Source organism: Nothoprocta perdicaria, unplaced genomic scaffold (genome assembly GCF_003342845.1).
Source record: "Nothoprocta perdicaria isolate Ctin4 unplaced genomic scaffold, notPer1 scaffold_41, whole genome shotgun sequence".
Lineage (NCBI taxonomy): Eukaryota > Metazoa > Chordata > Aves > Tinamiformes > Tinamidae > Nothoprocta > Nothoprocta perdicaria.
In genome coordinates, this window is record NW_020455655.1 from 708,826 (window position 1) to 733,813 (window position 24,988).

A 24,988-nucleotide genomic window follows, 5' to 3' on the forward strand; every position below is an offset into this window, starting at 1 on the left:
GGGGTAACACTCCACGTCAATAGAACACACATTTAATACGGGATTAAAGGTCAGCAATAGCTTCAGCACCAGCACACAAGGATGGAAGGAGTTCTAGAGAAATACGCTTCCTTAAGAGAAAAGTAGGCAAAAAGAAAAAAAAATCCTTCTGTAGTATCTGGAGAGGCTACGATCTCTCTTCTGGAAGATTTAAAGAAATAAAGAACACACATGCAACCCCCACTGCCTCCGCCAATTCAATTAAAGTACCAGTGGGCTTCCTTCCTCCTCCCTCGTATGTTTAATGCAAAACTGAAGTAAATGCAGTTAAATTTACTGCATTTTAATATTCAAATTATGTAGGGCTAATCTTAAAATTAGATCTCTTACTTTTGCTAAAGTTTCTGTACTACCAGATAAAGATTTCTTACAATTTAAAACAAGATACGTCAAGGTTTTAATTAACCAATTTATTTTGAAAACAGGCCAGGAGGGCTAACTGCACAGGGGAAAGGAAAAGGCTGGCAGGACAGCGGGAAAGGATGGCAGTAGGAAGCTACCCGCTCTCTGCTCAACAGGGTGCCCCTCACCCTGCTGAGAGCACAGACAGGTCAGGAACTCGGGCACCCCTTGTGAGACGCTCCGCACAGGAGCCCCACGCGCCCGGCCCGGCCCTCACCTCTCACTTGCTGCTCCAGGCTGAGGATGACTGCCACGGCCTGGTGAAGAATGAGCAGCTTGGTCTGYGGTTTTTCGCTCTTCAGGTGGAGCTGGCACATGCGGCCGAGCTCTTTGAACGCCTCGTTAATGTCTCGCACACGCAAACGTTCTCTCGCGTTATTTGCCATTCTCCTCTCCTTTTCTCTTTCTATTTTCTGCTCTGGGTTTAAATCCTCATCTTCATTAGTACTGCTGCAAGAAAGGATAAATAGAAGTATACTGAATTTATCACCAGTGTTCAAAACAAGTGTCCCTGTTCAATGAAAACTCTCATTTGATGAATTAGAATTGCTTGCCATTTAATCTATTTCATTTTAAAATATATTTTATGTAGTGCATGTTTGGCTATATTCTCACCAAAACAGCTAGATATCTATTGATGTTTAAGAGATAATTTTTCATATTCCTGGATTTCCTGGATTTTTTGCCCAAAAATAAAAATTCAGCACCCACAGAGYGCTGTGTGCAGCTGGTTCCTGCAGGAACCTGCAGTGCAGCTCTGCTCAACTGCTGCAGCACTCGCTGACGCCCATCCCAGGAGCAACCCACCCCTCTTTCCAGGTGAGGAATAGATACTTTCTTAAGTAAGAGATACCAGAAACCAGCAAAACCTCACTTCATACAAAAAAAAATTCTAATAACGTCAATTCAATACACTTTTAAAAAGGTTTAATTTTATTGCACTTTGCCCCAGGGTTATCAGGCTGCTGTTCTCCATGCGCAGCAGCGGCCTTGGAGAAGCGCAGCCCGACACGGATGCCAGGGATTACAGATCTCCAGCTCTCACATCCTCAGCACAGGTTGAATCTGGTCTGAATCTTTTACCCCATTTATCTGAACAGGCAGATACGAGGCATGGCAAGAACATAAGTGAATGTATAGTTTTCAGGTAATTTTACAGGAAAAAGGTCCTCCCATCCTGCATTCAAATAGATAAACTGCAGACTATTTATCTTCGAGTTTCAGCTGCCTATTAATATGTGCACTAAGGTCGCAAACAAGCTTTGAAATCCATTTATCAACATTAAGGACAACATGCAGCTTATACAGAACATTAGCTAAGGACAAGCTCTCTGTTCCGTGTTGGTAACACACCTTGTTCTGCCTCTAGATGAAACCTTGATATCCTTCTGGGAGGACTCATCATCTGATTTCATGTCATCCGATGAGGGGGGTTCGTGTATGTTTTCATCCTTCTCCTTGTGTTCAGACTTGATTTCTGCCGGGCCGATGGCCACGGACTGGCTCTGTAGGCCGCCTGGCAGGGCTGCAAGGAAGCAGAAAGCTCTGTGAGCACCGGGTGATGCTTCAGCTGGGGACACACAGGAGGTTSGAGGCCGGGGGCGGCAGCGGAGGCCGGGGGCGGCAGCCCCCGGGCGAGCACGGGGAGAGTTCACAGCAAAATGGGAGAGCAGTTTCGGTAAAACTGCTGCGCGCAGACATGGGCAATGGGGCCCTAAAGGGCTCGTAATTCATAGGGCAGGGTGATTGGTAACTAACAGACACTGTAGAAGACCAAAATAGATTTATTTTTGAGAAGCAGGAAAACTTGCATGTCTCAGAAGACAGAGCTGCAAGGCTAAGGGCATCATCTGCATACTGATAAGAGGTTTCTGTCTCTGCCAAATTTGCAAAATGCACAACCCTAAATGATCCCATCTGGCCAATGAGAAACCTGAATTCTCTTTTCTAGCTTTTGCCTTTTCAGGCTGAAATACGTCTATCACAGGCTGGAGGGGAAAGGTCTCTTTTTACCAGCTACACTGAAATCTGGGGTCATCCCTCTGCCACCCCCTTGGCTGCAGCAGTGCAAGTGGAATTCCCGCTACTCCAGCTGGAAAGCACAGCTCTAATGCAAGATCTCCTGCTGAAATGATATTGGCAGCGGCCTGACAAAGGGCTGCCCTCAGGAGCTCTGCAGGAATCCCCAACAGGGGCAGTTCATAGGCTTCAAAATTTAAAAAGCTCATTATCACTTCTCAACATTAGACCCAAGTTTATCAAGTTCAACAGCCTCAAAGGCGCTAGATGATCACAGACTTGTCTGTTCAGCATTTAACATTCAGCAGGAACGTTACCTCTGTAGCTTTCTTGTGCTTTATGATTTAGTTCTGAGCTCTGACCAGACACTGTACTGGGAAGAACTGAATGGTTGCTGTTGAGGCTGACACTTTCTTCCCGATGAGTCCCAACCTGAAGCAAAACAAAATAAACATTTCTATTAAATTTCTATTGAAASATGTGATTCAATGAAACCATCCAAAAATAGAAGTTTAAAAGACAAACTATTTGCTTGATTAGGAGGCTGAGTTAAGCTCTAGCTCTGTAAAGATGTAGCTGAAAGCTAGTGTTACACTGAACCACTGGATTACAGCAGGGTGGATTAAGCTGCGATTCAAGCAGTGACCAACACCTGTTTGCAATAATGCAGCTGCCTAGCAGGTTTTTTTTTTTTTTTGCTCCAAAAATTATACATAGAATAGTGCAGAATTTTCTTCTTGATTTACACTTGAGAAGCAAGACTTGGGATTACCTCAGACAGTCTTAAATTAGTGGATCTATAGACTCTACGACTCTCAACATTTTGTTTTTCAAAATAAAACATGAGAAAATACTTTCATGCAAGAGACGTGTGTGTATATAGACATATATGCACATACACACAAAAAACACATACTTAACATTTTTCTCTCATTTCTTGTTCACTGAAACAGGATTAAGAAACAGATCTATTTTCACAATATCATTATTCTGCTCGCTTTAATAATTCTCCGTTCTTCCTCTTTTCTCAGCTGAAGACATTTCTATTAGTCCCGTTACAGAATCTTATCATATGAAAATAATCCAGGCATTTAACTATTCTTACCATTCCCTCTGTATTTTTTAATCTGCTCTTTCATAATACAATATGTCTAAGAAGCCAGCATTGAGATGAAGAGTCTTAAAAAAAAAAAAAAAAACCCCTAATTTTGCACGAGCTTGCGTGAGTGCCACTTAGGTAAGCGTGGTGAGTGCCCAGACACCGCTCAGAGGGGCAGCTTTGCTCCAGCGCTGCCGCGCAGGGCAGGGCACTCATCACCACGATCAATTCAAGGTTCAAGATAACACCAGGGAACATTCTTTTGTTTGAAAAGGAAAGAGGCAAAGACACTGCCCTAGTTTAAATAATTTCGGACATGGGCCATGAACGCTCTCATTCCTAGAGACACAAATGTTCCTTAAATATTTATATTATTACATAATGCAATTAAACAGTTAAAAAAGAACCAAGATGAAGGATTCTACTATTATTTGTTTAGTTACAAAATTGGCTACAGATGAAGCTTTTTATTGGAACAGTAGCAAACATGTCAACTAGAAGATTAAGCCTTTAATTAAATAGGTTTATTGCCTGGAGTTACACATGAGAACCACTGTTTTTCAATAAATCCCTCAATCCTAGTAAACTGCTGAGCTTTGAATCCCTCTTGAGTAATTAATGCAGCTTTTACCTTTCATGTCTTAGTACGGGTTTTACCCAGAGAGAGATAAATACCCTTACGCAAGTTTATCCTTTGTTTAACACACAGGCGCTCYGCAAGCTCCCGCACAGGAGCAGGAAGGGGGAAGCCCCATAGGCAGGAGGGGCGGCGGGAAGGGGCAACGTGGGGCGTGTGGGGCAGCGGGAGCCCTGCCCGGGCTCTGGGCCCTCCTCGGCTGCTCGTGGTGGGRCCAGCACACGAGGGGGCTTCCATGTCAGCTGCGGCCTCGTCAGCACCTCAGGGGCAGGGCAGTTCCCAAATCTGCTCCTTCAAAAAGGCACAGGTTTTGTAAAGCAGGGCAAAACCCTAACGCAGGGCAAAACGCTAATGCAGGGCAAAACCAAACTGCTGCCGTCAGCCTGGCAGGGGTAACGGCTTGGCTGCCTGGAAAGTGATGGAGAAGCAAATCAGCCCTGAGGGAGGCAGAAAACAGACTAGAAATAAAAATTGAGTTCAAGTCCATGAAACAGCTCACAGGTTCAAAGCACATCCTTTAGACTGGCACCAGGTAGAGCATTTTAGCTCTTAAGGGTTTTGTAAATGAAACTCACCACTACGTGAATTTTTATTCATGATTTGACTCCTAGCTGTGATGTAAATAATAATGATAACAAAAAAAAAAAAAAAAAAAAAAATTGAGCAGCTAAATAAACCAGCTCCAAAGCAGCCGACTCGCTGCAGGTTAATGCACCTCACCAAGGTGCAAGGCTTTATGCAAAAGCCTTGCAAAGCTTTATGCAGAAACACGAGCACAACATCAGTGACTGCCCATAGGTGCCGAGGTACCTGTTTGTCAGCACGAGCTGTCACCAAGCCTGGAAAGCGCTGTTTTGTTCCCTCCTCTCCCCCGTGCGGCGGCAAGGAGCTGCCAGCAGAGCCTGAGGCCGGCGGCCTGCGCGGCCTCAGGAGAGGCGGCCTCGCAGCACGTGGCTCCGCTGCTGGGAACAGACCTTTCTAAGCAGACACCTTCCTCGCAGGAGTCCCCAAAGGGCTTGTGGAGGGGGGCCAGGGCTGGGCACCTCGCGCCGCTCCTCCCTCGCCTTTGTGTCAGCACATGCTTTGCTGCACTGCTGCTATAAAACATCCCATGACAAAAACGCCTGTAACAATGTGCGTGGCAGCATGAGAGCCTCCTGGCCTGGCTGCCTGCAGTGCTATGACGTCCCCTGCACCCGTGGCGTGGGGCGCCACGCAGCTGAGGGTGGCATGGCCGTTATCCCAAGATGGCGCCACAGGCCGTTACCCCAAGATGGCGCCGCTGCCCCCTCAGCTCAGAGCTGCTGCCCATGGGGGCCGCTTCCTTGGGCAGCGCCAGGAGCCGCGGCCACCCCACATTCCCCGGGGGCAGCAGTGAAAACACCTCCCTCATCCATGGTGCCACCTCAAGCAGCTGCCCAGCGGCGCACTCCCCAGGCCCCTGCATGAGCGGCCTGAGCAGCGCTCRGCTGCTCCAAGGAGAGCAGGACCTGCCCCGGGCGAGCACTGCACTGGTGGTGACTTGCGGGGCTTTATAAAAGCAAACAAAGTTTGAGTTAGCTTATTCCTTCATGAGCTGCTTTACTTCACGTCACTGCTCTTAGGGAAACCTTAAATACTCACAGGACACATGAGATGGAAGGAAATGTGAAAAGCTGAGTCTGTACCGTGCAGAAGAAAAACCAAAAATTTCAACTGCAAAACCAAAATGGTTCAGAACAATTGAGAGGCAAGGAGCCCTGAAGTGTGTATGCTTAAATTGTATTTGAACCACTGGCATAATCACTGCTCTGTGTGTGTGTGGGTCCTATACAACCTCAACATATTTGTGACTCAAGCATACCAAAGAAGCTGCAGCTCAGTCCAACCATACAGGACCACTGCTTTTCTCAAAGGACACAAGGCTACAAGGCTGATGCAGTTTAGTGGGGGAGCTCCATTTATTTTAATGCATTGCAGGACAGTCTTGGTTATGGGATGCACAGGGACAAAGCTTCCCAGTGCTGAAGTAAAATAAAAAATAAAAGAGGCAAAGCTTTTTTTTAGCTGATTTAAGCAACCAGACCTGGTATCTGAAGGCAGAAGTACAGCTAGGAGTGTTCTTTCAATACAGTAACCACCAGAGTAAAGGGGGCTGCATGGGGGGCGAGAGGCCCTACAGGCCGCCGCGTGCCAGCCCCGGCACCCGCTCCCAGTCAGAGCTCCGACAGGCGCAGGGTGTGCAGATCCCATGAGGATTGGACCCCCGCGACAGGATGGCCGGCACAGGTTGTCCCTTGCCGCGCTCCTGTGGTACCTGGAAAAAAACCTGCTACGCGGGGAGCATGCTACACCCCTAACCGCTTTTCCAGGCCTTTATTTATTTATTTGCTTTTAATCAATTCATGCTGTTCCTTTTCCGTTGTATTGCAAGGACAAATAAAAAGCAGCCTGAAAAAGAACAAAAGGAGTATTCCTTCTTAACTGTGCAGCAATGCACAAAACAAAATATAACCCAACTTCAAAGGCCACTTAGCAAGTATTTGATGAGTTCAAGCAAGCCTAATGGACAGCCCAGCTAAAGGAAACGAGCCTGTTCGGGGAACAGGAAATGAAGTCAACTAGAGTTTTAAAATAAATCTGGCTCAAAAATTAAGCAAATGTTAAAATAAAACCATGTCTGGTTACACTAATTACATAAAAAGGAGTTAAATTACTCATTTCCTAGCTCCTTCTGCCAAGATCATCTTCTTCTAGGGAAATTTAATTTATTCTTTTTTTTTTTTTTTAATTTTTGCTAAAGAACAAAAATGTCTCGCATAAAGATCTTTTACTCCCAGACAAGGGAGCTTCATTTATCGCTAAATCCCATAGAAACATTTCCTGACCAAAAAAAACCCTCTATCAACCCAAACAGAAGCCAGAATAGAGAAACAACCCTACCAATGTTGACTTTTCTCATCATGCTAAGCCAATACCCATCACTGTTTAAAACTTATGGGAGGTCCTCTAAAATAAAGAGGTATTTCATTTCTGAACAAAGCGTAGCTCTTACAGATCCAGGGTGTGTGTTGAATTCTGTACCCTTCTACATTTACAGCTTCCAGAAAAGCAAACAGCAAAGGAAATACCGTCTCAAAGGAGGTGACTCCTGTCCACTGCGTCTCAGCGTTGCCCGCGTGAATCCCAGACAATTCCCTGCAAGATGCAGGGCCCCCTGGGCCAGCGACAGATCCCCTCTCTCTCCAGCTCCTGCCCCAGGTTCGGCCAACTCGCTAGCACCAAGCGATGCCCAGGGCTGATGCCCGGGCAGGAAGACCAGGGCAGCAGCTGGCTGGTGCAGCCAGCTCTTCCCGTGTAATAAAATTAAGGWTAATCCCAGAAATTCTTTAGCTCACTCAATTTTCAAGTCAAATCTGATCTGAAAATTTGTTTTGCCCAGCCAGGATGAAGAACAAAAGCTTTGTTTGTTTGTTCGTTTCCTTAATCTACATTTATTACAAAGAGTTAGCAAGCATCCCTCAACCAGGGCTGCAGATCCATCATTATATGATAAAATCAAGCCCATATTACATTTAAATCACACAACTACATTAAACTGCAACAGACCTAGGAATCTTTATTCATTTTTGAGAGTCATTTTCCACTGTCACCTATTTTAATCAAAACTTAATTAAGGCATTTGTCATAGGTCAGTCCAGAACAGAAACACAGAGCAGTTATGTGTATTTTTGCAATACCTAAGTCTGACTACATCTGACTGAACAGCAGTATCAGAAGGTTTTGCAAGGCAAATTGAGAGAAATTTTGTCATTGCAATTTCATTCACTTACTTCATCCTACATCTTTAAGAGAAAAACATAGTATTCTTCTGTAAGACTGAATTTCATTCTACCTTGAAATGCTGTAAAACTTTCTTCTTCACATTATTTAAAATTAAATAGGAGATTGCATTAAAAAAATAATAATTTTAAGGTATTTATTCATTACTTCCTTCATTACTAAAAGCCACTGTGAACTTATATAGAAGCCTAAAGCTGGCTRTGCCATTGGAAACTCCCTGTCTCCAAGCCCCCAAACACACACAGCTTACAGAAACTACCCAGCTCTTTTTGATGTTTACTGCAACAGTTCTGAAATTAATATAAATGGATGTGTGACGTGTGAATGGGAGAGTCTGGAACTAATTCTGTTTTATAGAATACAAACCCTTCAGCAATTGGGGTACCTAATTATTTTGATGATAGGTGAAATTTTGCCTTGATCACACAGTACCCAGCTGTGAATCTGTTTTATAACAGAAAATTTCACAGCATGTAACTGGTCTTTAAAATGACGCTGTAAATATACAAACACATGGCACCGCTAAAACGAGCGCCTTTTAAAAAAGCTCTTTAAGCATTTTTGARAAGGAGGGAATGAAAAGGAAGAAAGAGGGAAGTGAGAAACACTACAAATAGAATTCATTTACTATATAATGCTTTTAACATATTCCTGCTCTATGAAGAGCTTAGCTCTTTTTTTTTTTCGTCTTCTTCAGAACAGTTCACATTTTTAAAGAAACTAAGAGAGATGGATTGAGTTATTTCAGTCTTCTTGGGGATTAATCTAAAAGTTGTTTCCTCTTCATTGTTACTTACACTACAGCTGTGCTCAAACTCCTTTTCATTTGGAAAAAAAAAGTTTAAATTTTGAGCCTGCACACACTATGGTTCCACATTCCAACAGCTTCCTCCCGTCCTCTGCCAGCATCTGCTATTGAAGACTAGTTCCAATTTACAATAAACAGCTTTTCCAGACCAGAACACTTGAAATTCAGTCCTTCTTGACTGCTTTTCCCATTCAATCTCCCTATTCACCATTTCAAGGAGAAAACTGTTCTGCCAATTATTACACATCTGGAAAAAATGCATGTATAAGCTGAAATGCTCTCAGCAGAAAGTTTCAGCTTTCTGCATATGGTCACAGCAGGATTTTATGGGCCACTGACCAGGCCAAAGTCTAAGTTTTCCCATCTTTCTCCTCCCCCTCTTCTYTGTCCCCCCCTCGCAGCCCCTCTAATTGGAAATCCATAGCAGGTGCAAGTTGTCTGCCACCTTCTCCACCACAATCTCTAGTAGTTTTGCCCTGGTAAGCATTAGTCTTACAGCCCAGTTTTAACTCGCTAGGCTCTATTACACCTTAAGTTAGCGGCTATAATTACTGTGCACATATATGTTTTAGAATATTATTACCATGGACGCTTGTCTGTTGGCGGTTACAAGGCTAGATGCTCCGTAACTGGAGTTCAGGCTTCCAATGGGCCCGTTATGGGATGGTCCCAGCAAGCTGTGGATGTCGCCATGGCCAGCCGAGAGGCTCGTCGAGGGCCCCACGGCGTGATTCCGTAGCACGTGGATGGCGTCGTCCAGCCTGTCCAAGCGATCCTCCATTCGCGACTGCTGTTGGGATTTAAGGAGAAGCCTGACAGTCACTAGCGCACAAACCCGAGGCCTCCTCGCACCGTATCAGTTTCTACTCTGGAGACATTAAAGACGGAAGGTGAAATGCAGTATCAAAAGACTTTGAAAGCACCTACCAGCACTACAAACAAACAAGGAAAAGAAAAGGTATCTGGAGATCTCGCTCGAGATAGCGCTCATTCCACAAATAGGTGGCAGCTTTTAAAGTGAAGCTTATTATAAGGTTAATGTTACTTAGCTTCTATTACATGGCATGAACAAGAGAAAAAGGGAGATACTAYAAAATAAACTATCATAGGATGAGAAGGAATGATCATAAAACCAGCCTTGCCATGTTGGTAACAATTAAGAGAGGYAGGGGCTTTTTGAGAATCTGTATTGCAAAAAGACTGGACAAAACTTTTAAGTTACCATTTTCTAAATATTGGTCTACAAACAGATATTTTAGAAATAAAAAACAGGCTCTATATGTTAACATAAGTCTTTAAGTCTCATTTCTTCTTTTTTAAGACAAAAAAAATAATCAAAGCAAAATTGATTTTGACATCGCAGCTCTCTAGAAACTGAACTAGCAGAATGTTGGCCCAAAGCTGGGTCACACACTACGCTAATTAAAGGTTTTAATGGGTAATCCAAAGGAAGCATTAATCGAAACACAAAAAGGCACCATCTAAAGAGAAATAGTACCTCACAGACATCCTTTAAGAAGGACATTGCATCTTGCAAATGCTCGTGAAGTTGCTGTTCAACTCGATTTTTCTGGCAAAGTCAAGACAGAACAGGAAGCAAAGCACAGGTTAAGATTAATTCAAAAAAGAGGTGAGGAAACAGCTGATGTGCATGTCAGCAATAAATTGTTAGTCAAGTTAATGCAACAGAGATCTGATTATATTAAGATAAGAAAGGCTAATATTTAACACTGCAGTTTTGTTAGGATCTTCAGATGTACATTTCAATCATACTTAAGTGCCAAAATTGTGAAGAAAACTGATTTAGCTTAAATTTATTCCTGTTAATTAGGAAAAAAAAAAATGTGCAGAAGCTAGAAATATTAATAGGCAATCAAAACCTTTCTCAAYGTTCCCTCAATTTTTTCCCCTTTCCATCCCAAAGCTGTACCAGAAATTTATGAAACTAATCAGTTACTTAAGTCCACTGTAGAATCTTCAAATAAAAAGAAATCCAGTAACAGATTATTTTATGTGTATGTTTCTAAAATGGTTTTTATTTATAAATGAACATCCCTTATTAATAAACATAATTATTCCAAATAAAATATATTAATACTTGAATGATAATGTAGCAACAACAGGCCCAAGGGAATATCGTGTCAGGGAGAGAATGGGAAGGACAAGCACATGCAAAGGCATGAAGTCTTTATCTTTTCTCCAGACTGAACTTTAGATAAGAATTAGCTATGGATTTGTGAAAAGGTACCAAAATCTCCTAACAGYGCTTTAGCACCAGCTGTCCTTAGCACAGAAGCCTGATGCCCAGGGAACAGATGGTGAAAGACACACCCTACACGTCTTATATTGTTCAACTGAACAGGCCATTTGTTAGCAAAGAATTCATTTGTAATGCTATCCTACTGTTTCCTTTAATGATATGCAGGATTTATACAAAAACAAGTCTGCAACTCGCAGTAAACGTCGTTTGTTGCATTCGACATTTCTTACCAAGGAGTGTAGAGAGTTTTCATAGTTTGGAGATGAGGGGGCTTGTCCTCCGCTCCTAGACCACTGACTGGCACCTGTCAAAATTGTCTAGGTTACTCACAGATCTACGCGGAACAAGCGGGAAGCAGAGATGAGATTTTCAACATAATTAACACCAACATATTCTGCACAAAGGTAGGATAACATATGGGTTTGCAAAGGAGAACAAATTCCTTCATTCCGCCTTGCTGAGGACACGTTACTATGACAAAGCAGTGACATTTTCCACCTCCTTCAGCACTAGAAAATAACAATAGACTTACATGCACTGTAGTTGAATTGACACCATAAAAGCATAGATAAAGCTTTTTTTCTTGATATTATATTCAGTATACACAAGCATATCTTTAGTTGCATGAAAATACACWGTAAATTAATATTTTTTGAAAAATTAAATTAAGGATAATTGGAAAAATACATTTTTAACACCTCTCTATCAAACAACAAAGCTTAAAACTATGTCTAAAAGGTTTCCTTATCTTGTCTAGCTTCATTCTGCATTCTTTTTTATTTCAATTATAGAAAAAAAAATCTAGATTATAATACACGTGAAGTTTAGAAGAGCAAACAAACTTTGAGTTATTTCCTTTTGTAACATCAGGTATATCAGAAGTAATTTGGAACAGATCTCATTTCAGCTAAAGAAACATTGACTATGGAACAAGTCAGCAATTATATTACTTAAATATTACAAATTCAAATATATAACCGTGCTAATCTGACCACCAAATATACCTAATTACATGTACAATTTTGAAATAATTAGATGTGAAATGCAGTAACTAATAAAGCAGTACTTCTAGAACAAAGCCTTAAGTAGTACAACGTGCATTTTTCTCACCAACTAATAATGCATCTTTTATAAAGATACTACATGAAATTCTATGTCCATTAGAGACAGCTTCCTTTCAGCCATACAAATGTAATAATAAAGCAATTACATTAATAAATTATGGACATACAATCCAAAGCAGCTCATTAAAGGAAGAGCCTGTGGGCTTGTTCTTTCAATAACAGCCAGAGCTGTATGTCTGGAAAACTGGGAAAAGGTTTAATAACATTACAGTTCCTTTGTTCAGAGAGCTGCAAGTAGTTACCTTTTAAAGAAAGGCTTTTATTTAAGAAAGAGTGCAGCTTGCATAGCTATTAAAATACTCAAATATTTTTTCCTTTCTAATTAAAAAAAAAGAAAAAAGAAAAAAAAGGCCATCTCCAATTTCATAAAGGCCCAGAGCTGCCATAACTGTGCTGGAATTCTCTTTTAAAATATAATGGCATCAGTGAATAAGGATATAATTACAAATCTTCACACAGATACTTCGAGTCGTGGATCTACAGTTTCCCATTGCACTACTCTCATTCCCAAACTTGGGAATGATGCTTAAGAGTCCAACTTACTTCTGCAAAGCACTACAGAACCAACTTCAGACTATTTTGACTCAGCAGACTGTTTAAATTTTAAAACTGGAGATTTGGCCAGATAAGAGACAAGACTAAAGTGGTTTCAAAGAGCACTTACAACTGAGAGGCCCGAGCGTGCTGCTTCCTACACCACAGCACCAGCCCAACATTACACAGCAAGGCCAACTACTATGAAAATAAAGCAATCCTTCATTCAGAAGTGACTTGAAGCCCGTGTGTCTARCTTTGATGGCCCTTTTTCAATGGAAAAAGTACTATTTCCTTCAAGCAAGCCCAAAGCAAAACTATTTGAGTGGAATTTCTAGCAAAGAAGGGGGAGGAAAAAAATCCCCATTCTCCTCTCCTTCAAAGGGCCCTACTGCAACCTGCAGTTTTTAATCACACCTCTAGCAACGCTGGCGCTCTTCATTAGGGCGGCCGATTGTGTTTCCAGGCCTACGCAGGTTGCCAGATGGCTCTGATTTCCTGCCTGCCTCCTCCCACTCCCCCTCCTGGAAGTTTGTGCATGAAATCCACCAATTATGTTAAAAAGCAGCCTGGCAGCGCCAGCCCTGCAATTAACAACTGCAGCTTTTAGTGCAGCACCAACAGAGCAGCCCGAAAAAAACAAATAAGCCAGGCGAGCGGTGGGATTTACAGGGGTCATCGCAAGTAATCGCGGCGGCCGGGGCGGCCTCTCGGCCCTAATCCCCCGGCTGCCCCGGCGGGCGCGTGCGCAGGGCCGCGCTGGCCCCTCCGACTCCCCACTCGCTTCTCAATGCCCCTCGTGCAGCAAGGGCTGCTCTTAACGGACCCTCGCCTTGGATGTATTCATGTAAAATTAGATATTACACCAAGCGGGCAAAGATGAGACACATACTGCTGCCTCATCAGACCTGGGGGGGTTGTCCAAGCTTGTATCAGGCTGTTTCAAAAGCTTTTTGCTTAGAAGAATAAAAATATTGTTAATCCACATGCACCAGCAGTCCAAAGGCCAAATACTCAAATGTGAACGTCTATATTTAAATGGGTCACCAAGCAACAATCTCTCAGTGCTTGAAATGGGAAACGGGCTCCTACTCTCATGGATAATTAAAGAGGAGACAAATCAAAGACTTAGTCAAATCTGAAATACTAAGACTGACAAATAAACAGAGTTGATTACAAAAGAGGGCAATCAAGATGAAGGCTAAAATGCTCCAATATACATTATTTTAACATACATAAAATATTTGTGCTATCTGTAATAATTTTTTTGGGTCAGGACGAAAAATGGCTACCAGGAGTATAAATAGCAATAAATATAGTAGTAATTACTTTACATTGTGCTTCACTGTGTTCTTAGCGACTCATCTGGGAATAAAGATAAAAGTCCAGATTCATAAATGAAGGTAATTAACTACTGGAGCAATTTACCAAAGGCTTGATACATTCGGTATTACTGGAATTAAAGGGGGGGGGGGGGGAGTATAACTGTACAACAGATGCTAAATTTGTGCCTGAGCAGGATTTCAGTATTACTTGCTTGTATCTACTACTGCTTTACTCGCTAGATTCCCAAAGAAGGAATGCAAATCCAAGCGCCAATTGTGGTGAGTTTTACATCTGATTGAGGTTGCAACAGGCAGGCATGGAGAACACACACATTTTGGAGACCTCAAATTGGTATTCTAAAACACAAATTAGTGAGTGCTTTCATGTTTTCAAAGTTAGGTGGGTTATCTAATTGGGGAGCCCCAACTGGAATCTCTAAAACCCTAAATGCTTTGGAAAGAACTACTTTTCTCCACCCATAGCTCTTCTAAATATTTTCTTTTTTGTTAAAAGGAAAAGAATAACTTATGGTCTGATTTATCTTTTCAGCAAACAAGGACGTACAAGACATTTTTCATTGACTAATCACTAAATAATAATAATATAAAACATACACACRTATTAATTACTTCATTACTCAATTCAACATGGATTTTTTATCATACAGAAAAAAAAATGCCCAAAGCAGCTGTTCAGGTATGTCAGGTCACATATTAATCCATTAAAGCACACAGAAAACCAGAACAGTCTCCATTAAACATGAGTGAAGTCTGCACAATGCAAGTTTTTTGAGTGACATTATATACATACATATGCATATATACATACATTTGCATATGACAGTCCTTTACATCAATAACTCCATTAATTTATTCATCACACAACCATCCTGCTAAGCTCACTTTCTCTGCCCTTGACTATGAGCTAATTTTATTCAAGAAAACCTTTAGCAAAAAAAGTGATCAGCAGCCACGACTCTGCAGGGATATAATCCAGCAGCAATGAAGGGGAATACAGCCTGTGGTATGAACTTTAAATAATTTAACAAATTGCACTATAGGAAAGAGCGGGGTTAAAGTTACATCATCTTGCTTGTAATTCCAGTTCTTTGTTAAACAACAAATTTAAGTCAATGGAGCTTTCACAGTGCTCTCTATATGGAGAACAGCTGTTCAACTTTTACTAGACAGCTGAGGCCATGGAGTCTGTGAAAGCTGCTGGCGCTGGAGGCAGCTGCCCCTGGTTCATCTCCGCGCTGGAATGTCCCTGCCGCGCTCGTGCCGCCCGCGCACGGCCCGCAGGTGACAGAGGTGCCCGCAGCACACGGCGCTGACTTCCAAAAATGCCAGAAATGCTTCTCCCATAGAATGAAAGCATTCATGGGAGCTATGAATGAAAAGCTCTCCTGTTTTGAATCTAAAGGATCGCGCAGACTACTGTATTTTCATTACAGAGCGCACACATCTGCCGCGTTTGCCACCAAGCGCTGCCGCACAGGTTTTACGTATGCATGTTGTTCTTCTCTGGTGCTACAGATATTTGTAATAGCTGGGACAACGTATGATTATTCAAGGTTTTCAATTATTATTTTAATAAGCTTATTTTCAGAACAATTTCTTGCTAAACTTAAATGAATGTTCATAACAAAATACCTAAGATTTTGGATAAATTCAGATTTACAACAGAAAAATAATATAAAAAAAAATTCAAAAATGATGTAAAAAAACATGCATGGAAACAACTATCAATTTCCTGACATTACATAGAGGATGTTTTCAAAACAGGAATCAAATTATTCACAAATAGTTGGTGTCTACCTGTAAGAGGCGATGGTGATCCAACTGGTGTTGACGGATTTGATGGAAAACTACTGCTGGTATGATCAGGAGAATAAATCTAGTAAGAGACAAAATTGGTTTATCAATATACATCACAACACACAGTGGCGGGGGGGGAGAAGGATTCCTCTTCATGTTTGATAATACTGGACTGATGAAAATAATTTGGCCCATCAATCATTTTATAACATGCAAGTTTCTAAAAATGTCCAGAGACCTTCCATTTTCAAATAGTTGTCAGAATAAGCACAGATCTTATTTGAACTTTAACAGTAGCAGAAATTACAGCTTTTTTTTCATTCAAGGGAACTGTATACATTAAGCATTAATAGTACGCAGATAATTATCATGAACAAGCCATCAGAAAAATGTGGAGGAATGATGACTTCCTAATCTTTAGAGGTAAAAGATTTTATCCAAGTAAACACACAGTGTTACATTTTTAAAACTATTCTTTTGCAAAGGAAAACATGGAAAAAAACATTCAGCTCTAGATAGTTTGTACCCAGCAAACTGAAACCACCTGAAATTTTGTTGCAGTTACTATATTTTACAGCAAATATATTTTTTCTCTTTTAATACATAAATAGACATACACACACACGTATCTCAACTGCTCCTGCAAGTCTATTCTGTTCTTTAAGCTTCTACTTGCAGTAAGTTATCCTTTTCCATTCTTTAATGTAATGGAGAAGACGAAATAAATTAGAAGACTCGTTTTGGAAAAGGAATTAGGTTTAGCAGCTGACTGTGAATTTAGAACATATTTTTATAGGTCATCAGTTCAAACCTGTTTTACTTGAGCAGAGACCAGGACTTGTTAGTTATCAGATGGCAGTTCAGAAAAAAGAAAATCTTCACTGGCAGTGTGGTTGATGTCTCTTCACACAGACAATCTGACATTTCAGCGCTTAGCTGACAATAAACTGGAACTTGGTTCAGTTGCATATTGTATTTTTTGAACTGACAAAAACAGGATCTGATAGAGCACATGCTCCTTCCTGGCCTAACAAACTTCTGCCTTAGAAAACACCATCACCTTCCTAATGAGAAGACCACGTCCTTTTCATGTGTGTTAGAAAGAAAATGCGGAGAACAAAGGACTTGCAGGACACTGCAGGAATTAATRCACTGCCCGTCAGCACAAACTCTTTGTAGAGTCTTGGTCAGGCCGTTTTGAAGATTGCTATATGAATTGCCAACTATTCCAAAGATGGCTACGATACTAAAAGTGAAACGGTGCCACAGTTAAGTCCCCTCAAGTTTTCTCTGAAACCCTTTTCCTTCGCTCTACCTGCCAGTCTTATTTTACTGCACTTCATAAGCGAAAAAGCGCGTCGAGAAGAAAGCCCCGAATAAATATACGACGTCAGCCTTCATTCCGCATGCAGCGCCTGGCTGCTGCGCTGTTAAATGACCAATGATGAACAACCCTGACACCTTCTGCCAGGCTTAAATGGTGACATGAGTCATTTTCCTGCAACAAATGCGCCGCCTCCTCCCCTCGGTCGCGGGCCAGGCGGGCCGCGGGGTGCCAATATGCCAGCGCCTAATGAAAAGGCGCCGAGACAAAGGGCGCACAATGGAGAGCCCGCAGAGCCAAACCTCGGAGCTGTTAGTCCAATTTTTTAAACACTACAGTGTACATTTCAGTTAGCCTTTGTTATGCTAATGTTATTGAGTCTAAAGCAACAAAGAAACTTAATTCATGAATTACTTTTAGAAGTCAACTTCCCTACATTTTCTTTTCTTTTGTTCGGAGACCAGTGGCTATTTAAGCGCCAGAGCACACAAAGGCCTTTACCCCGGCGTGGAGGTAGGAATCAAAACATAAGTTATCACAAAGAGGGCTGATATAATCAACAAAGTTAAACAGCCCTCCTGTTTGATCTCCTCTAAATTAAAGACCAAGTGTTTTGATTTGGCATTAGGCAATGAAATAAACCAGATGTTTCTCCTGCCATATAACCCTCCATGGGCACAATCTTAAAGGGTTATTGTTTGGCAAATGTTCAGGGAAACACATTAGAAATGGCACGAATACCCAGATTTTCTTTTCTTTCTCTCTATACTAGTTCATTATCCAAACTAATGCATAATCCACAGGGCTTTGGGAACTTTGTGTAAATACTTTCATGTACAATTCTCTTTCTTGCCTACCCTGAGATTAAGACCACAATTATCCAGGCTTAGACCAAAAATAAAAGAACCTTTGCAAATGTATTATCTGGCCTTACATGTTTAATCACATACTATTCTGTACGGTCTTTAATACCTAAACTGAAGAACAAATGTCGTATCCTCTGATGTTTCACACATGAAAGGCCTATTGTAAGATGCGCATCAACATTATTTTAGAATGAGAAATTGCTCTTAGCAGCAGTACCATCCAAAACACTAACAAAAAGTCTTTTTTCGGGGGTAAAAAAAAAGGAGTATTTAACTAAGTCCTGGCTCAGAGAAGTATTCCGAGCGTGCTGGCAATGGGAATTCCCGTGCAGACCCGACTCGCCCGCACTRCCCGCGGCAGGGAGCGGCCCCGGGAAGGGGCTCCGCCGGGCCGCGCGCGGGGTGCGGGGAGCAGGCGGCCGGGCGCGCGGCACGCACCGCACCGCGCGAGCAGATGGAAAGCATCACCCTCGGCTCCGACAGCCGTGATTTATGGACTGACCTGCCTGCTCCTGCCAAGCGGCAGGAGCGGATGACACAGCCGCGTTGCCACGGCGACCAGAGCCCACCCACCACTTACACTAAACATTTCGGCCCTGGCTTCCACTCGCAACAGATTTAGAGGTTTTCCCTCAAAACATCAGCCCGGTTTCCTCCGCGCAGGCATGAATATCTGAGGATCTTGCACGCAGGAAAAGGACAACAGAATAATGATATGCTTGTAATAAAACTGGAGAGTAATGGAAAGCCTCCAAGTCACAGAGGTCTCACTGACCAATGTAACAAACTGAAATTCTGGGGAGGCTGCAGAACAACAGCCATCCCAAAACAGCTGTGCAGAAATGAACATCCTGAAGCACGTAAGGAGGGTTGTTTAAAACTCGAAATGATCCCACTTCTTTTCTGGCGGGTCTTAAACAGAAGAGAGCAGCATTAACTGCCCTCTGTACTCCACAATTGTTACCTGCTTGCTGCATCCCTCAAATCAAAGGGGCAACATTTTCCTCCTCTAAAGCCTGTAGGTCAGAGCCCTCCTACCCAATTCAGATGTTACAAGCGTCCCCTGACACTATCAGTCCTAGTAATCTCTTAACATACAACCCTTTGATGGAAGCAGGAGTAACAGGAGCTGCAGGAAAAGGCACATTTGCTGGTATGAGGGCAGGCAAGCAGAAGGCAAGCGAGGCGCTCGCTCTGCCGGGGCTGCCATGGCCTCCATCCTGCCACCAGGATTAGTCGTCCTCTGGGCTAAGCACAGGAAATCCAAACTGCTTCGCCAGCCACCACCCACAACCCTGCAATTTCTACTACAATGAGAATTAAGCCAGATACAGAATATAAGGACTGGTTTCAAAAGAATCTGTTTTATAAAAAAGCTCTTCTTCATTTCATAGTATTAACGCAATGTAATTGTTGCATCTGCAGTATGTAAACAGAGCTTTAAATAATTTTAACAGAATGAAAATACTTGCAATGTTTTGCATTACCTACATTATTTAAACATGAGTTAAGGTTTAAACTTTATACATACACAGGCTTTTAAAATCCGTTCCATAAATTACAGCTGTACAACACAGCTTTCAAAATTTCTCAGTTTTACAAGGCCACTGAGAAAATATTTTAAACCTTGAGGCAGGATCTGCTCTGAGAGTAATGTTAAAAATATTTGACTTTAACTAGAACATTATATGGGGGGAAAAATGAAAGATTTATGATTAGACCAAACACAGAGGGTTTTTTTTGTGAATTTTACCTTGTATATGCAACTTTCTAAACTATGTTCATCCTTAATTTTCTCATCATCCAAAAAAGATCAGAACAAGTCTCTTACAAATAAAAGCACATCTCATTTGCCTGTTTATGAACATTTATATACCATGTGGCATTTTATCATCGTTCATTATCTTAACTTCATACCTAAAACTACTGATTTGATAACAGAAAATGAACGAAAATATAAAGAATGAAAGCAATGACCAATATGTTGAAGATTGGAATATTCTAATGACTACTTACAGATGCCAATGCCTTTCCAAGTGCATCACCTGTCTGTGAGCTCCCAGCACCATTTCCTCTGTTTCCTGTGACACGGAAAGTAAACCAATACTTAATGTTGCTGCAGCTTTACTCACTTTTATTATTGTATTAATTATATGCAACAAGAAACGCACTTTTAAAAGAGGATATTCTAAAGGAGTCAATGTCAATAGAATCAATCTTCATTACGTTAAAAAAAATTAGGTGCTCCCCTTTAAAAATCAGAGTATCATCATGATAGGTTAGCTACATGTAGTATCACAGATTGTCCAATGACATGTAAAACAAAAACTAAAATACTAAGCAAATTATACTATTACAATTGACTCCTAAAGCTTACGTTAACACTAAAGCGCTGCACATTTCATTAATGCTAGAAGCTGAACTCACTGAAGATACAAGAGCTCTTTGTGTGTTTCCTTACTCTTTAGCTTTAATTATGTGCTGTGCTCTAATCTTTATTTTAGAAAATCCCTGAAAGGCTCTTTATCCACCAGGGTTTCTGTCACTGCCCCCATTACTCTTCTTTAGTTGTATGTTGGGAGCTGTGTGTGTCCTTTCACTCTAAACACCATTAAACCAAGCAAAGGCCCAGCTAACTGCGAATACTGAGAAGACCTGAATGCCCTGAAATACAGACTTCACTGTAGAAGACAGATCCTCTGAAAACAAATCTTATTTCTGCAGCAATCAGCATTGAGTGTCAACAACTTTTTAATGCATGTGGAACATTCAACCAGAAATCCCACTGATGCAATGCTCATCTTGTTTCATATGTTATAGCAGAGTTGGATTTTTCAGACTCAAATTTCACATGCAGATTTATTAACTAAGGTCTGTTTAAAGATCCAACTCTAAAACACGTTCTGAAAATAAAGTCAATATAATCACTCCAACTAAATTCTGTTTACTGAAACAAAGCTAAGAACAAACCATATCAAATTGAAAGACATCTCCTGTCATTTAATTTTTACAGTTGTATCTGGAGAGATACATCTACATTACATCTAAGAGGGAAAAAAAAGGAAAAAAAAAAAAAAAGGAAAACTTTGAATACAGGAGGCTGCATTTCAATCCTTATGACTGTTCCCAAGTTGGTCAAGAGGAGAAGGAAGGAAAGAGATCAAAACATTCCATACTTATCAAATGCACACACGGAACAGATCTTCATTCTACATTTTGTGCTTTCTAGTTAGACACTGAAAAGTCTAAACTAGCYACCATATTGGCTAGTCACTAATCTTTAAATCAGTTAAGGGAGGAATTTACGATACAGTTTATCAAGCTCCTTAAAGCCCAAAGAAACATTCTTTCTTACCCGTGTTCTGCACAGTATCTTAGGGATACAGCAGCAGCTCTGAAAACTTCATTATCAGGACTATCATAATGAATTTGTGGATATACTCAACTGTGGAAGTATAATCACTTAAGTTAAATGAATATATATTTTTAAGCAAGGACTTGATTACAAAAGCAACAAGACTTCAGCTGATTGCAAACCAACTTCCTACACCTCAGCCATACTGAGAACAAGTGTCATAGTGGTCTAATATCCCTGACTACAAGCATCCCATAAATAAAATAGCTTTAACTCTATGTATAGTACAGCCCTAACTTCTTTGCCTTGTCAAATTATATAATAATAATAAATAAAAACAGCATGATGAACATTTTTACCCAGAATATTATCTGATCCATTGACAGGTGGAGTGTGTGAGGCAGCTACATAAGGAGAACTGCTGGTACTGCCACGATGGAAGCTAGACATTGGAGGAAGACTGGCATTTATATCCGTAGGAGAGACTGAATGTGGAGGATAGCTCTAGAGAGAAAAAAAGACATAGGACACTTCAGTAATCTCCAAATAGATATTGATATTTTAAGATACAATACATACAGGACTCGGTTCTTCATATCCAATATTTAAAGCGAATCATCCACCCTTTAAATGAACCACTGAATATCCAAGCCACAGCTTTGTGTTATATGATACACCCAAATAGGAGGAAATAGATTTAATATTTTAAGACTGAGAGTCATGACAACGAGGTTTTTAATTGATACTGGTGGGCAGCAAACAAGAAACGAACTGTTGTAGGTGCAAGCTCCAGGCGGCAGCGTGAGCGCTGCAGCGGGTGCTGGGGAACTCACCAAGCGGTCGTGCGTGGGCAGGCTGCCATAGCTGCCCGACTGGGACATGTGGGAAGAAGAGCCCCCCAGCATTCCGCCGTAGCCAGGCTGGCTCATGCCGTTGGATGAACTCCAGAGGTCAGAAGAACTGTGGGTCCCATCTTTTTTATTTAATTAAAGGGAAAAAAAAAAAAAAAAAAAAAAAAGAAAAATACGTTTCATGTGAGAGTACTAACATCTCTTTTCCTTTATGAAATTATTTAAAACAAGACATAATTTAGCTACTCAGACACATATCAATAGGGAAACACTGAAGAGCTTATATTGTGTCTCTATTTTTCTGCTACCACACTTGCTATATTTATACAATAAACAAGCATAAAAACCCACCAACCCTTCCCCCTTTATCCCTCCCCCCAAAACCCACCAGAGGCTTTATAGCTGAAATACAATCCAGCCACAGCTGAGAAAATACCAAGTACTTCTGCTAATTACACAGACTTTCAGTAGGGCCAGATTTGTATCACGAGAGTTGATAAAAATTCCAGACGAAAAGAAATAATAAAAAAGGGATGGAGAGGACAGATGCTTGGTTAAGCAGAGCTCACCATAAACACACAGTGCAAAACATCTATTAACCTAAAATAAGCAATTTAGAGTTTTAAATACCTTAGTACCATAAAAAACATTTCATAAACAGATTTAAATAACTGAAATGACTATATTACATAAGCCTTAGACCCAAGTGTGTCAATGCAGTTTTCCTTCAGTAGCACAAACCAAGGTGCTCTGCACGCTGCTTTACTCAGGCTCCAGGCTTTCAGCGTCCTCAAAACCTGGTCAGGCTGCAGCTTGAGCTATTTATTTGACACAAAGACGAGGAAATGAATTCTGCTCTAGGTTTGTTCAATTCAACCCCCTCTTTTTTGGCATGCTGGACATACAGGCATTTGAGAACTCCGCCTGTTAGCTGATACTGTACAGCCAAATTCCTGAGCAGTCGAGGAGCCCTCACCTCATTTTTCTATATAGCTGCGGTGTGCTGCTCTGCAGCCCCTACAAATCAAAGGATGGGGGATTCTGTCCATCTGGCCTGGTGTATAATCCCCTTAAATTTCAGTCAGCAATTAATGTCACCAGGAAAACTTTAAATCAACAGACAGCTTCCTTCATCTAACCGTTTTAAAAGTACATAAAACGCAGCCACAAGACGTAGCACAACATGTTACCTTTGAGTTTAGCCATTCATTCAGGGTAGCAGTGGCTAATCTCAGATTTCTACTGAAAGGACAAGTTACACATATATATATTTAAAAGCCATTTTACTTACCTTGCATAAAGAAAGTGCTAGCAAACATACTGCTTGGCGGTTTAGGAGATGGGTAACTTGGAGATTCTCTGTTGAAATCATCAGAACTTGGGGATGGTGCATACACCTAAAGATCAGAGACCAGAAAGACACATCGTTAGCAGTAGTTGGGTATCACGAGCCAAGAAACCCGACAGGACAGCACACAGGCACAGAGAACCAAATAAATAATACTAATAAAAAAAGAACAGTGCAGCAAGCTGCACCATTTGTCACCCTTGTTTTATTTGCTCTTCAAGCAAGTTGCCACAGTGCGTGGAAACTGGAGGAGAGCGATCCTAACACCGCACTTGCTGGTGTGCCAGCTCAGCCAGGTGGCCTGATAAACGCCCGAATGCTGAGTTTGCTTTCCAAGAGCACAACTCGCACAGACTTGTTGCTCAAGATAAAAAGAACAAGATAAAACAGCTTGTTTTATCCAACAAATTTTATTTTAACACAACTGTATGCCTCTCTGAATATTTAATTAACTGGCAGCCCCACAATCCCAAAACAAAAGCACATCCAGTGAAAAAGGGGAGGATTTTTATGTGACTGCTGCATCATCCATTCAGAAACATGTGTGCCTTCGTAAAATCATCCAAAGTATATGCAATGGAAATGCATGGCCTGTGGAAAAATTTTTAAATTGCACTTCCAAGCAAATTTTTCTCATGCCGGGCCAGAGTTAAAGAAAACCAGCACCATTCACTCCTATCAGTGTAATGCTAATCTTGAGGTTCACTTTTTTGGCCACTCTGAACTTGCAAATAACCAATTCTTTCAACAACTCAAACTATATAAAAAGCCAAATAAACAGAATAATTACATGTTTTTAAATGTAGTCACTCTAAAAAAGAATACATATACTCCAAAAAAAGTTCAATCAACAAAATCAATTTGCCACAGAAACAAGCACTCTACCCCTATCCTAACTACTATATAAGGTGCTATTTCTTTTTAGCAGTATTTTAGACAATGTACTAAATACTGCAATATGGTTACTGCACTTGAAGAAAAACAGATAAAAAAAACATATTAACAAATATAGCAGCATAACACATCAAAATAGAAGATTTAGACCAAAGCATCTGTTTGCTACACAGTTAAGAAAATAAAAAGCAGAAAACATGGTATTTTAAAGTTTATTTTTATATTGTTCACCTTATACTTGGTGCTTCTGATAAAATAAACACACATATTAACATTTTATTTTAAAATTTCAAAACTTGTGTAGTGCAACTTGAAGAGTAACGCCTAAAATTCTAAAGCAAGTATTTTCAGCCATCCCTACACAAAACCAGACATACGTCTGTATGTACAACACGCCAGTGCCTCCCTTTTCTTTACAGTTTACAGGCTGTTTGCCAGCCAGGAGAAGGGAGAGGAAAGCAAC

At 41.1% G+C, this 24,988-nt stretch overlaps 1 protein-coding gene across 4 annotated transcripts in view; it reads right to left on the reverse strand.

The window, feature by feature from the left end:
• TCF12 (transcription factor 12) overlaps positions 1–24,988 on the reverse strand; it is a 149,579-nt gene that overhangs the window by 5,287 nt on the left and 119,304 nt on the right. For 2 of the 4 annotated variants that reach the window (XM_026045759.1, XM_026045756.1), the window contains 11 exons: positions 23,575–23,680; positions 22,266–22,405; positions 21,792–21,936; positions 20,094–20,158; positions 15,888–15,966; positions 11,317–11,390; positions 10,325–10,396; positions 9,410–9,616; positions 2,778–2,892; positions 1,795–1,966; positions 659–891 (listed from right to left, as the gene is read on the reverse strand). In XM_026045759.1, the coding sequence (XP_025901544.1) occupies positions 659–891; positions 1,795–1,966; positions 2,778–2,892; positions 9,410–9,616; positions 10,325–10,396; positions 11,317–11,390; positions 15,888–15,966; positions 20,094–20,158; positions 21,792–21,936; positions 22,266–22,405; positions 23,575–23,680 (1,408 nt within the window). The remainder of the gene's footprint in view (positions 1–658; positions 892–1,794; positions 1,967–2,777; positions 2,893–9,409; positions 9,617–10,324; positions 10,397–11,316; positions 11,391–15,887; positions 15,967–20,093; positions 20,159–21,791; positions 21,937–22,265; positions 22,406–23,574; positions 23,681–24,988) is intronic. The other 2 variants (XM_026045758.1, XM_026045757.1) reach the window with 2 other exon arrangements.